The following is a 14,564-nucleotide window of genomic DNA, read 5'->3' on the forward strand; positions in this document are numbered from 1 at the left end:
CTTTTTGTTAGGGTTGAGTGTTAATAGAGGAAATGAAAAATGACCCAAAATTCTATGCAAAGATTATCTTGGGCCTGTATATGTGTATACTCAAAATTGAAATTAATTTATATAAACAGCTTTTTATCCTTTTTTCATATTTGCACATTTTTAAGTATTCTTTAAAAATCTTAATGGTTATGTACTATTTGGTTCCTTGGCTTGGGAAAATTTTACAGTTGCTTTTTAAGTAATAGATTAACTGTATATTCACATTTTGCATAAGCTTCCTCTCTTTATAATTGTCATGGGGATTTTAGTGAAGTGAAGAACTTTATTATTTGAAGTTGTATACCAGACTAAAATCAGGGGAAAGGACTTAAATTTTATAGATGGGGGAACATATATAGCACAATAGCAGATATGAATATGTATAAATGATTGAAGAAAGTTATTCAGAGCAGTGTCTTAATTTTGCTTTTACAGATCTGTAGTTCAAAACAGTTTGCATATTTACCAGAAAGTTGAAAAGCCTGAAATACTTTGTTTCCAGGGAAAGTAGAATCAATTTTTTACCCGGTCTTATGATTTAGAATGAATAAACTGAACATGCGCTGAAATTAGCATCATTTTCAATCTTTTTTCAGATTTTGTATTTCTGCAGCTTTAAAATATATTTCATCCTGCATTCTTTCTTCTCATCTGTGAGCACAGGTGTGTGTTAAAAGAGGCTTCATATTTTTATAATTGATTTATAGGGAGCTTCTCAAAATATTGCTTTTAGGACTTTTTAAGTGTGTCCAAGAAGTCTTTTTGAGCTTTTTTCCTAAGTAATTTTTGCTTTAAAGGATGTTATGTTTTGCCAAGAGTAAAATAAAAGGTCTGTGTTCAGTCATTTAAACAAAAAGCCACAAGATTTAGTAATTCCAAGTTAACACCTTTAGTAGAAAATAAATAATAATGTGTTATTGTTTTGTTTTTTTTGTTGTTGGAAAGAGTACCGGATGATAAAACTATTAATGAAATCCTAAGGCCTTATATTGATCCTGAAAAGTCTGATCCTGTAATTCGTCAAAGGTATGTCTCAAAAATCTTATAATTTTCTGAAATTATTAAAAATGTTGATGTACTGGTTATGTGCATATTCATTATGTTAAGTTAGGACTTTATTAGACTGTGATTATGTCAATGCAGTTTACTTTCTGTGCCATTTCCTTGGTGTTTACTCAAGGTTTTGTCAGTCATGGATGATGCTTTTGGATAGTAATAAAAACAGTACGTAACACTTAGTACTTACTGTTTTCTAGACATTCATTAAAGCAGATGATAAATATGTATTAATTAATTCCTCACAGTAACCCCTTAAGATAGATTACTGCTGTCATACCCATTTTGTATATGGGGAAAACTAAGCCTTAAAGTGGTTAAATGACTTCATATAGCAAATAAGCAGGGAAGCTAGGATTTAAATCCAGGCAGTCAGTAGTCAGACTCTGCACTGTTAACTCTTAAATCAAACTTCTTTAAAATGGAATAAAAAAAACCCTAAAAATTAAGAGTTTCCAAGTAACTGTTAAAGACAGGAAATTCTGTTTCAGCCAAGTCTTCATAAAACTAATTAAGATACACTCTGCCTCCTGTCCAGAAATATAGTATCGACAAAAATGGTTAATGTAGCATAGTAGAAAGATTCAGTTATGAATATCTGGGCTAGAATAGCTCACTCTGTCCCTTTTTAGCTATGTGATCAGGAGTAAGTTACTTAACTTCTGGACCTTAATTTTTTATCGGTAAAATGAGAATGTTAATATCCACTAGATAAGGTGGTTTGAAGCTTTAAAAAAAAAAAAAAAAAGCATATATAAAGTTCCTAGTACAGGGCCTAGCACACAGTAGGCAGCATTTAAAAAGAGAAACTATTATTAGAATGTGAATTAGTTTTCCTGAGCAGGAACACACTTGACTTTGTTTTCGCCAGATGGTACCTACTTGGAATATGAATGCCTGGTTTGGTTCCAGTGTAACCTAATGTTTCAATGTTAGACTGGGTGGATTCTAAAATGTCTGATTCAATTCTAGTTAAATCTCATCTTCTACTTGTAATAAAGATTGAGCCCAGACTGAACCAGATCCGTGTCCCATATCAAGCAGTGTCTTTGGTACACATATAGTGGTTGAATTTCTTTCCTTCTTATTACTGATAATTCAGTTGTTATCATTGGTCATATGTTTGGCAAGAAGACAAAGTGTCACTAAATTGAATACACTTTTTAAAGATAAATAAAATGGCAAATTTAATTTAATTTACTTAAATAGACATTTTTAATCTAAGATATTATACGGAGAGAAGAGCGGTAATTTTTAAAAATTCAAATCCTTCCTTAGAAAATATCTTTAACCCCTTTTCTGTGCTTGGATAGTTGGATTTTAAGTATTATTAGCTACTCATAAATGTTTAGTCTTCCATGGATACTATCTTGAAATATATTAAAAATCAGTTTTGTTTCCTTCAATATGACATTTTTATTTCAGGTTGAAAGCCTACATTCGCTCTCAGACTGGGGTCCAAATTTTAATGAAGGTTGAATATATGCAGCAAAATTTAGTAAGGTAAAATTGCTTCCCTCCCCATTTCTTTAAATATTTTCTAATTCTGTAATATAATTAAGTAGCCTGATTAGCTTAAGTAGCCAGTTATTATACTAATATGACTTCCAAATTAAAATTTTAAAATAATCACACTTATAGGATAAATTCAGTTGAAAAATTATTTCAGTTAAAGTATCTTAAAATAGCATTATGAACAAGTAAAAGATTCCTAAATCCCATTTGAACTTACTTCAAGAAATATTCTGGAGATGCCTGGGTGGTTCAGCAGTTAAGCGTGTATGCCTTCAGTTTAGGGCATGATCCTAGAGTCCTGGGATCGAGTCCCACAACGGGCTCCCGGCATGGAGCCTGCTTCTCCTTCTGCCTATGTCTCTGCCTCTCTCTTTCTGTGTCTGTCATGAGTAAGTAAATAAATCTTTAAAAAAAAATATTCTGTACAACAGAGTTCTAATGTTCAAGTTTTTGCCTTTGGAAATACAAAAATTCATGTGACCAACTGAGCATTGCATATATTGCATTCTTTGCAGAGAAAAGTAGAAAGCATATATTGCATTCTTTGCAGAGAAAAGTAGAAAGAGCCAGGTTATAACAAACCATATTATTTGAGACAGTTCTTTACTGTGCTCTGTTCCTTAATAGAGTGGTGATACAGACTACACCAAACCATCTCTGAGAGTTCTGCAAAGTCTACTTTTGTGCCAGTTATGTGTCAGTATACTGAATTACAAAATACTGATCTTTGATGACCTTTGATGCTCTCCATTGTTAACAAAACTACCAAAGTCAATTCAGACTAGATCTGGTCAGTCTCACCTATGATTCGATTTGTTAACATAGCTTAGAGGTTTTAGGATCCAAGCTTTGAAAGCAGAGCTGGGATTTCAGCCCAGCTTGCCTGATTCCAGTTATGTTAACTTGAGTAAATTATGTAACCTCACTTACCTTAGTTCCCTCACCTTTAGAATAGGGGTGATAATAGTAATTATAAGATTGTCATGAGGGGTGCCTAGGTGGCTCAGTCAGGTAAACATCTGCCTTACGCTTACCTTATGATCTCGGCTTGGATCCTTGGCTTGAGCCCCGGTTCAGGCTCCAGGGAGCCTGCTTTCCCCTCTCCCTCTGCTTGCCGCTCCACCCCCCCTTCTACGCAGACATGCGTTCTCTTTCTCTGTCTCCCAAATAAATAAAAATCTTTAAAAAAAAATCCTCATGAGAGATTATGATAGTTTATTCAGCACTTCGTAAGTTCATGCTATTATTACTACTATGAATACAAATAAATGGATTCTTACAAAATGTCTACACATAAGATTACAAGACTTAAAGCTAAGAACAGATTTAAACACCAAATCTTGACCACCTTCTTTTACCAGCGTGTCGCAAATACCCTCAATTTCATGTCATTGATCATGGTTCATGAAAAATTCAAGTTTTCTATAACGTAGTTTTTTCCCTAGACTTCTTAATTCAGTATATTTACATGCAGTTCATGCTTTAACTCTCCTCCTTCCCCCAGAAGATTTGGGGCCTTAAATGAGAAATGGATAGAAAGTTTTGTGGGTTTTGCAAAGATATTTATTCAGAGTTATAACATCCATGTTAACCAAAATCAGTATTTCTGAAATTGATAATCAGGCATTTATGTAATTAGTGAGAAATACTGACGTAAAAAGTGCATTTCAGTTTTACTTAGCAAAATCTTAAAGTAGATTTCATACAATTCATCTTTAAACAAAACAATTTGCATCATTCCCTTGGAATTTACCTCCTGTCAATCATTAAGTAATTTTTCTTTTTTTATTATGTTACCTCGTTCAGATTCAGTTCCTTAAAAAAAAAATCAGTTCCTTTCTTAACATTTACTATATTTAGTTAATTCTTGTAAATGTTATTTAGATTTACATGATGCACTCCTGTGGCTTCAGTTGTATAAGCCTGTTAATAGAACACTTTTGAGGGTTTTTATGAAAAATAAAAGTGCTTTTTGTATAGTTATCTCATCTCCTCTTCTCTAGGCCATGGGACTAAGATATACTCTCCCAAGTCTTCTCCTAACAGCGTGCTGACGTGTCCAGCATTCTAACACTCGTGCACCACATTTATCAACTCCTTGTCATAGACTGCACTGCCAGTATGGGGATAACATGTAAATGGCTCCAGAAAAATCGTAGAAGGGAGACAGTAAAAAGTGCCACCCATCAAACTAAATTGCTTCAGTCATTGCTTCATCATTTCCTTTGTTGTACTTATCAGACCTTGAATTATTCCAAATAGCAGCCATTGACTATTTTAATGGCTGTATAAATGCAGTTGTTTTCTTAATAAGTATGTATTTGAAATACCATATTGCTTTTCTAGACTTAATAAAAATATTTATTTTGGTGAGTTTGGGCATCGTACTGGACATGGTCGCCTTATTTACCTAAACTGTTAGGCAAATAACTAATTTTCTTTACCAAAGATAAGGGAAACTACCTATATCATTTTGGTACAACTGCAAAGAACAAAAGGTTTGGATTTCTTTTTCTTTTTTAATTTTGTTTTAGTTTATTATGGTTTTTGTTTTGTTTCTTTGTTGTTCCCATTTTTATTTCCTTCATTACCAGAAAGAGAGGGTTTGGAATATTTCCATTTTAAGGCAAACCGAGGAGTGGCTAGTGAAGAAATGTGCAAGCTCACCAAGCCAGTCAAACTTGACTCTTCGGCATAGTATACTTGTCTTCCAAAATTCAAGGAAACCAAAATTGTATGTGTTAAAAGATAGGATACTGAGTATTTTAAAGTTTATAATACAGGACATACTGGGCTCAAATAGCATTCATTTTTAACTTGGAAATGTGTACTATAAATGCCTGAAGAGGCAGAGAAGATGGAGATTTTGAGATGGAGATCTCAGCATGTCCTGGCAGACCAGGGTTTTCCAGGAGAGTGGCTGGCAGAAATGCCTACAGCATGGCATGATCCAGAGAGGAGCAGTTGGGAAAATCATTTCATGGAGTTGCATAGAAAGAAATCAGGATACATTAGAGACCAGAACACAGGAAGATACCAGTCATATCAGAAAGGTGTATTTTAACAAAAAGGGTAACCTGAACCCCAAGAGAAGTAAAAAAAAGTGCACTGAATTGAAGGTCAAATGACCTAATTCTAGGTACTCACCTTCTCTGTGCTTCATTTTCCTTTAAGGTCCTTTATTTTCTCTTATTTTATACTTTCTTGAGAACCAAAATTGGGCATTGGGTTAACCTTAATCCCCGTAGGGAATGGAATGATAGATTAATAAAGTGAAAGGTGAGTGTTGTTAACTTCAGGGAATACCTAGACTAGGCTGGTTTTTTTTTTTAATATTTATTTATTTATTATTTATGATAGACATAGAGAGAGAGGCAGAGACACAGGAGGAGGGAGAAGCAGGCTCCATGCCAGGAGCCTGACACGGGACTCGATCCAGGACTCCAGGATCGTGCCCTGGGCCAAAGGCAGGTGCTAAACCACTGGGCCACCCAGGGATCCCCTAGAATAGGCTGTTTTGATACTAAACCTGAGCCATTCTGAATAGCATGAAAAGTATTTTGACTTTATCTTATTTACATAAAAAAGTTGCCATCTGCATTTCCCCATTTGAGTTGTTTATTTGAACTCAGTGATCTATGAAAACATTAAAGAACAAGAAGGGGAAGTTTATAGCCTAGATCCTCAGAAACTCCAATGCAGGAGTTTTTATCCTAAGTTGGGATAGGGTATACATCCTATATTTCTGATTTATTAAGTGAGCTTCATGATACAGTTATCCTAATTTCTGTACAGCTTCACAGTTTTCAAGTATTTTCTAATCATGAATAATGAAATTAGATACTATGTGAATACATTTAGAAATAGATTTTCATTTGATGTTTTTAATTAAAGATTTTCAATCAGTTTTTCAGATAATTCATTCATAGATAGGATAAGATGAACGCTTACATTTGATTGTATAATTACATTTGTATCATTAAAAGAAAGTACATTAAAGATTATTATAGGTTTTAAAACATTAAGCTTCTAATATAAGATAAGCATGCTAAAATAAGAGGATTTTATTATTTCCAAAAAGTGCTTATAAGGCAGAAACATGTAGTTTCCTTGTGGCTGTTGATTTTAAATGTATTCTACGGTTTACAGCATTCCAGTGACTCCAGAGTAAAGTCTTTTTACCAAATTCTTGATGTTGCCAGTTTCCCCTGGCTGTGTTTTCCATTCTTAGAGGGTTTATGACCGTTGTCTCATCATATACCTGGTCAGCTAGAGCAATCTTAAATGTTTCCCAATTTTTAGCTTTGCCATACATGACTTTTATTTTATTTAGGGGGTTATAGAATCCATGTCTAACCCTAAGGAATTTGCTGCTGATCTGTTTGGAGTTTTCAGAATACACGGTGTTTGAATTTGTGTTTTCTTATAAAAGCTTATATGACTTCTTAAGTAAATTCATGTATTCATTCACTTGCAAATGGTGATTCTCACTGTGGTCCAAGTATCATTCTGGACATTAGAGTGAGGAGAACCATTCCTGCCCCTGTGGAGCTTACATTCTCAATGGAGGAGAAGTCATGAAAGGTGCTTGTTTTAGTGGAGCACTCTTTATCTCTTGCCATTCCATTTCTTCACCAACTCTATTCTTAGAAAGTAACTGAGTAGTTTTGAAACAAAATCCATGTTGGTAATGCCAGGTACTATAAGAGGCGGTCATTGTATTTGCTGCTTTCTCAAGTTGTTACTGACTAAAGAATTTAGAGTAATCCCAAGTTTGGTACTGTTCATTCAATTGTAATTTCCCAAATCTATATTCTATATTTTACTTATTAAAGGAACCATTGATTTCCCATAAAGAAGTTAAGGTATATATTGTTAAGTTTAACAACTTTGTTGTTTTGATATTTATATAAGGTCATTTTTGGTTTTGGGTTTTTTTTTTTTTTTTAAGATTTATTTATTTGAGAGAAATAGGGTAGAGCAGAGGGAGAGAGAGTCCCAAGCCCACTTCACTGTAAGCGCAGAGCCCAGCATGAGGCTTGATCCCACAACCCCAAGATCAAGACCTGAGTCGAAATCAAGAGTCAGATGTTAAACCGAGTGTATCACCCAGGCACCCCTATAAGGTTCTATAGTTTTGATAAAGATGTGGCTTAAGATATTATAGGATAATTCTTTCCAAATTTACTCAAAAACCATTAATTAAGCACATCTTATCTTCAAGGTATATAAATAATAACTGGGGTTTATACAAGAATGAGTTGAGTACAGTTCTATAGTGGGAGAAAACAAATAAGAAACCAAAGTGACTGACTGAGGTTTCTGGCATGGATCTGTTTTTGGAGAGATGCAGGTAGGGCCTGGAGAGTCTAAGGGCACATTGAGTTTTAAATAGAGGTGCATCATTTTCTCAAACATTATTGTCAAAAAGAACAGCCTTTTTATAATACTCCTTTGTTAATAGGGTCCCTTCAGAGTGAGATTGTATTATATTCCAGTAAGAAATAATAATGTTATCCTGCTTCTCAAACCTAGCCCAAATTATGAGATGTTCCAAAATAACCTCTTTGTTTTTATCCAGAAACCTACATCAACATAGGTTTTTTTATAAAGTCAAAATAATGTTATAAATTTGATTCAAACCTTGAAAAGTTATTAAGCCCATTTTCCCACCTGAAATTGGGGATCAGAACAGAAGTAATAGTGCATGCATTGTTATGAAGATTTCTTTGAGATGTTAGCTGCTTATTAGCACAATGCCTGGCACATAGCAGATCATTCTCAGTAAATACATATTATTTGTCTATTAAAAGGTGCAATAGGGGCACCTTGGTGGCTCAGTTGGTTAAGTGTCTGCCTTCTGCTCAGGTTATGATCTCAGGGTCCTGGGATGGAGCCCTGAGCTGGGCTCCCTGCTCAAAAGGGTGGGGCTTCTCCCTCTCTCCTGCATGCACGCATTTGCTCACTTTCTTTCTCAAATAATAAAATCTTTTAAATTATTAAAAAAAAAAAAAGAGTTGTGATAGCCAGCAGTGGACTATATTATGCATTTTTAAAAATAACAACTTGTTTCAGTTATTTCATATTTCTTAAACTTGCAGGAAGTACCCCAAGTTCAATATTAGCTATACTCCCAACATGCTCCATTTAACCACATGGGGGTTAGTTTGTATTTCTTTTAACATAAATCAGATATTGGGAGAATATAAGATTTAAGGAGTTTGTGTACTTAAGGTGTTATCAACTATTATTTCTGTATGATGACTCCCAGGTGTAGATATATTTTCAACCTTTCTCCCAAATTTCACATCCTGGTTTGTAGCTATCTTGACTTACACATCCCATTAAATCTTAAACGATTTATTTATTTATTTTTTAATTTTTTTAAATTTTTATTTATTTATGATAGTCACACAGAGAGAGAGAGAGAGGCAGAGACACAGGCAGAGGGAGAAGCAGGCTCCATGCACCGGGAGCCCGACGTGGGATTCGATCCCGGTCTCCAGGATCGCGCCCTGGGCCAAAGGCAGGCGCCAAACCGCTGCGCCACCCAGGGATCCCAAATCTTAAACAATTTAGACCTCGTCACACCATATCTGTTTCTTCCTGGTGTGTGTATGTGTTGTTTTAAATAGAGATTAAATAGGTTGATTATGTTCCTGGTATCTAATAAGCAATCAACAAATGTTGATATTTACTCCTTGTTACTGGCTGGTCATTCCTGTAGTGAGACATAAGACCTTAGAGCCATCTTTCACTTCTCCTTACCACCCTGACTTACTGTAGTTGCCTCCATAATGAGTCTCTCCTCTCCATTTTTCTGAGTAGACTATTGTTTATCAGTGTTTGCAGTGGGACCTATCCCTTCCCACCAACTGGATATGATTTGCTTATCCTTTGAGCCTTAAAAATATGTTGTATTTCTCATAGTTTCCTGCAATCATCTTATTTTTCTCCCAGTAAGATTTGTTCTATTCAATGATAAACTCCCGTTTGAAGACAGTGACTACATTAGGCATCTTTTTATTTCCTGCAGTACTAAGTCAATGACTTTCCCACAGTAGTAATTCAGTGTTAATTTTTTAATATGTAGTATACTAATTCACTTAAATGTATATGTGCTTGCTATTTGCTAGCTGTTGATACCACTTTAGTGCCCCAGAGCAGGACTGGGACAACTTTTTCTAAAATGGCCAGAGTAAATGTTTTTGGCATGGTGGGCCATACAGTCACAATTGTCACCTCTATTACAGTACATAAGTATAGATATACATAATAATGTATGCTAGCATAGATAATACATAAATGAATGTTTGTGACTTCTGTTCCAGTAAGACTTTATTTACAAAACAATGGGTTGGATTTGGCCTGCTGACCATAGTTTGCCACTTTACTCTAAAGGATTCTTTTTAAGTAGGCTGTCCACCCAGCATAGAGCCCAAGGTGGGGCTTGAACTCATGACCCTGAGATGAAGACCTGAACAGAGATCAAGAGTCGGATGCTTAACCAATTGAGCCACCCAGGCACCCCTAAAGAATTTTTTTTACTGGTTATTTGTGACTATATCATTTAATCAGTTGAGGGCTTCAATTCTCAATATGTAAGATGTGAGAGAGAGAGAGAGAGAGAGAAATAGAGATTATAACTGCCCAGTATAATTTAAAGTTCCTTCAGAAAAAGCAGTACCTGCTCAAAAGACCAGCTTTTTGATAAATGAACTTGACCTAAAGTATCACTGAGTCCCTTCCATGTGCCAGCACAGTGCTAAGCCCTAAGATTACTCTGGCATCTAAAAAACTAGCCCTCAGGACACCTGGGTGACTCAGCAGTTTGGTGCATGCCTTTGGCAGAGGGCGTGATCCTGGGGTCCCAGGATCGAGTCCCATGTTGAGCTCCCTGCATGGAGCCTGCTTCTCCCTCTGCCTGTGTCTCTGCCCCCCGCCTCTCTCATGAATAAATAAATAAAATCTTTAAAAATTTTTGAAAATTAAAAAAAAACTAGCCCTCAAGGAGTTCACAATCTAGGAGAGAAGGTAGATATATAGTAAATGCTACAAGAGTTATGTGTTTTATATATAAGGCATGAAAGGTGCCCAGTGGAAGGCATGGGTTTTTTGCATAGATTCTCCAGACTTGTCATTTTTTGATGGAAACACACACCAATTGCCTTCTCTCCACTCTGCTTCCAAAGATTGGCATATAAAGTTAAGAGTTTAGATTTTAAACCCAAGTCAAAATAAAGTATTATTTAGGCTTTGACTTAACGAGCATCACAGAAGATTAGAAGATTATTACTCTTCGTGGGGACACTACCCTATTGTACTTGCACAGATTTTTTTTTTTAGCTGTTTCCTACTGTGTTGGTTGTAGTCAATAATTTTTGGAACACTTTTTTTTTTTTCTTTTTTTGAAAAGCAACCAGCAAAAGTATGAGCTCTTTCTCTTGGATGATTTTATTTCCATGCTGAGAAGATGTTTTTTAAATAAAAACTAAGGTTACTTTACTTTCTTTGGATCTGTAACATGAAATATTTCAAAAATCATTTACAGTGAAATTAAAGAGGTAAAGATACTTTTTCCTATGCTGTTTTAGAGAATTGGTTTTGCCTGTGTAAAGGCCTTAAGTGAGACCCACCTGACCTTTTGTTCTTCAGTAACACACATCCTCCAATAAGCAAAGACCTTTTCTACTGTAGAGCAGAGCTGGCCTCCAGCTCACATAACTTGCTCAGATTCTGACTTTGCTGACTCTCAACTCTGCCTAGAAGATACCTCCTCTCAGCCTTAGTTGAATCTAAGGGCCTGGTTTCTTGCTTGCCTCTTCTCATAGCCCTGCCACATCCCTCCTTTCTTTTCACCTAACCCATATCCCCACTGGCCAGTTATTTCTTCTAACAATAATAAGTATCTCCCCAACTGAACATTTAACCTGTACTTCTTTTGTCACAAAGTGCATCTCATATTTCAATGTCCATCACAATCTTTTAGGACAGTTATTGGAAATACAGATTTCTAGCCTACCTTAGGAGGCTCTGGTTTAGTCAGTTTCACATAGGGCTGAGAAACCTGCATCTTTTTACAGTCTCTGCTTCCTAAGTTATCCCTGTGATCATATTTTGAGAAACACTGGCCAGGGTGATAAACTCCTTGAGGACATTTTTGGTTCCCATTCAGTGTCTGACATGTTTTCTATATAATAATTCAGTTGAACTGTTGAAGATGTATAAAGAAATATGTGTAATTTGATACTAAGATGGGTTTTTTGAAATCAAATTTTTACACCTTTAAAATTATTAGTCCGTACCCTTTGCCTAATTGAATGGAACTGGAAAATTAAATGATCTTATTTTAGGCTTACAGAAAATAATTGAAAAATATACTTTGAAGATTTTCTAAGTAAGAAATTTATAGTATGCAGTTAAAAGTTAGGATTTTTAAAAATGTCCTGCCATTAGAAAGCAAGGTCTTGGAAGTTATTTTGAGAATAATGGTAGAGAATTAAATATGTTATCAGAGAACATTAAAGGAATTCCAGAATGTCTAAAAACAACATTAACTACTTTCAGATGTCATGTCTTATGAAAATTGCAGACTCCCTTGTTGCCTTTTAGTTAGATCCCTTGAAAGTTAACTGTGCTGAAGAAAGGGTTAGTAAATACAGCAGTATGCTCTTTAGATGGGATTACTTAAACTTCTTCATTTTCCTTTTGGAATTTGATTCTATTAATGAGTACTGCAGAGACAAATGGGGGAAATTACTTAATCTAAGAATTAATAGTAAGCAAACTGGGGATCCCTGGGTGGCTCAGTGGTTTAGCACCTGCCTTTAGCCCAGGGCGCGATCCTGGAGTCCCAGGATCGAGTCTCACATCGGGCTCCCGGCATGGAGCCTGCTTCTCCTTCCTTCTGTGTCTCTGCCTCTCTCTCTCTCTCTCTCTCTCTCTCTCTTTCTCTCTCTATAATAAATAAATAAATCTTTAAAAAAAAATAGTAAGCAAACTCAAATGTAGTAGATGCCATTATCCATGATTGCTCATCATGAGGTGTATTTCCAGCAAAAATTTTACTTCAAAAATAGTATGTTTGTGTTTTGATCAATTTTATATTAGTAATTGCTAAAATTAATCAATACAGAACTATTTTTAACATTTAAAGCATTAAAATCCTAGGTAATAATAATAAATTTTTAGCTTACACAATTTTGTTACAGAAAAGTATAAATGGGTGATCAGTAAAAGATTTTCAAACATAAATATATTAATCAGGGTAAAATTCTTTGGAGACTTGGGGTAGAAATACAAGTTTATATATCTATTTTAAAAATACAGAAAAGTGGAAATACAAGTTTATGTATCTATTTTAAAAATACACAGAAATGCACAAAAGCAGCCCCTGGGTGGCTCAGTCCATTAAGCATCATACTTTGGTGTCAGCTCAGGTCATAATCTCAGTATCATGAGATCCTGCCCCACATTGGGCTCTGCACGCAGTGTAGTTTGCTTGAGATTCTTTCCTCTTCCCTCAGTGGACATATTGTGCGTACTCCCTGTCCCTCAAATAAGTAAATAAATAAAATCTTTAAAATATGTTATATCTCACAAAAGTATCGTTGTTTTCCAAAACTATTTTAACATATATAACAAAAAAAGTGTAAAGATCCTGAATAAGTTTTCCCAAACACAAAAAAATGTTTGCTGCAAGGGTGTGTTAAAAATCAGTGTTAAATCTAGAGGCAAGTAGGTATCTTTATGAAACACAATAAGTATTAATAACAAGGTCTTATCACATGCCTCCACTGTTTTTTGGTGCTTTGGTAAGCATTTTTAAATACATTATGATTACGTTACATTATACGTGCATTATTTGTTTTACATGTTGTTATAATTGCATAGAGAGCCCTGGCTGCAGCATTGTAAACACCAAATGGTGGTACCTAGATCCAAACCTATGCCTGCCTGTCTCCCAATGCATTAGGATGTTTTCTGCAATATAGCACATGCCATAAATGAACATAATGCATGTTCTTAGATTATGTAAAACCCAGCCCCAGTTCTTTGTTACACCTTTCAGGATTGTTGATTATTTTTCAGAGTGAGAGCCGTGATCAAGTTGAGTACGTGCTCAAAATGGTATTAACCTTTGGCCACATTTTGGATCTAGACCCTAAAACAAGGGAAGCAAGAGATCATTTGAAGACTAGAAAATGTTAGAGTCAATATGAAGAATGTCCATACATATAAAGGGAATACGCAGAGTGAGGTACTAAATATTTTTGTCAGAGAAGACATGTCCAGTGGGTTTTATGCGTGGCATACTGCTTGAAGCAGCTTTATGATAAGAACTGTAAATTTAGCTATAAGGAAGCTTAAGCTCAGCTAGTTGGCACAGCTGGGTTAGTGTTTACAGGACAGATACAAGGACAACTATTAAAGTTTCAGTAGCTGTGAATTTGAGAATTTTAATTTGAGAGGCACAGAAGAGTAAATCTACAGTGATATGATGGTCAGATTGTTACTAGATTGTAAGTCTACAGTTTCCATAGTAAATGATTTCATTTCAAATATATACTATATTGACTACTGGTTACAGGAATTATGTGAAATATAAAACGAGAATTTTCTCTGAAAGCTTGGGAAACATTTAATTCTCAGTGTTAATGTACTAAATTTATACATTCTAGTTATATGATAATTTGTAACCAACTTTATATACTCTTCACTGGGAATAATGACATGATTAGTTGACATTTCTAGGTGATTTCAGATATTGTATTTTAGCCAAAGAGCTTCAACTTCCCCTCCAAGCAGACCTTTCTCTTTTAATTTTTTTATAACTACCCAAACTATGAATTCTGTGCATATTCCCATATTTACTTTGCACTGAGTCCTGTGGACACCTAGCTTCCTGCTGACTGTATCTATGTTGTACCTATACTTTCTTCTTGAAAAGCTTCATCCTTCAC

At 35.1% G+C, this 14,564-nt stretch overlaps 1 protein-coding gene across 4 annotated transcripts in view; it reads left to right on the forward strand.

Annotated features, from left to right (window-relative positions):
- Positions 1-14,564, forward strand: part of ZNHIT6 (zinc finger HIT-type containing 6) — an 87,116-nt gene that overhangs the window by 34,019 nt on the left and 38,533 nt on the right. For 2 of the 4 annotated variants that reach the window (XM_072754705.1, XM_026004813.2), the window contains exons 7-8: positions 976-1,056; positions 2,512-2,589. In XM_072754705.1, coding sequence (XP_072610806.1) covers positions 976-1,056; positions 2,512-2,589 — 159 coding nt within the window. The remainder of the gene's footprint in view (positions 1-975; positions 1,057-2,511; positions 2,590-14,564) is intronic. The other 2 variants (XM_072754706.1, XM_026004814.2) reach the window with 1 other exon arrangement.

Source organism: Vulpes vulpes, chromosome 3, assembly GCF_048418805.1.
Source record: "Vulpes vulpes isolate BD-2025 chromosome 3, VulVul3, whole genome shotgun sequence".
In the NCBI taxonomy this organism is placed as follows: domain Eukaryota; kingdom Metazoa; phylum Chordata; class Mammalia; order Carnivora; family Canidae; genus Vulpes; species Vulpes vulpes.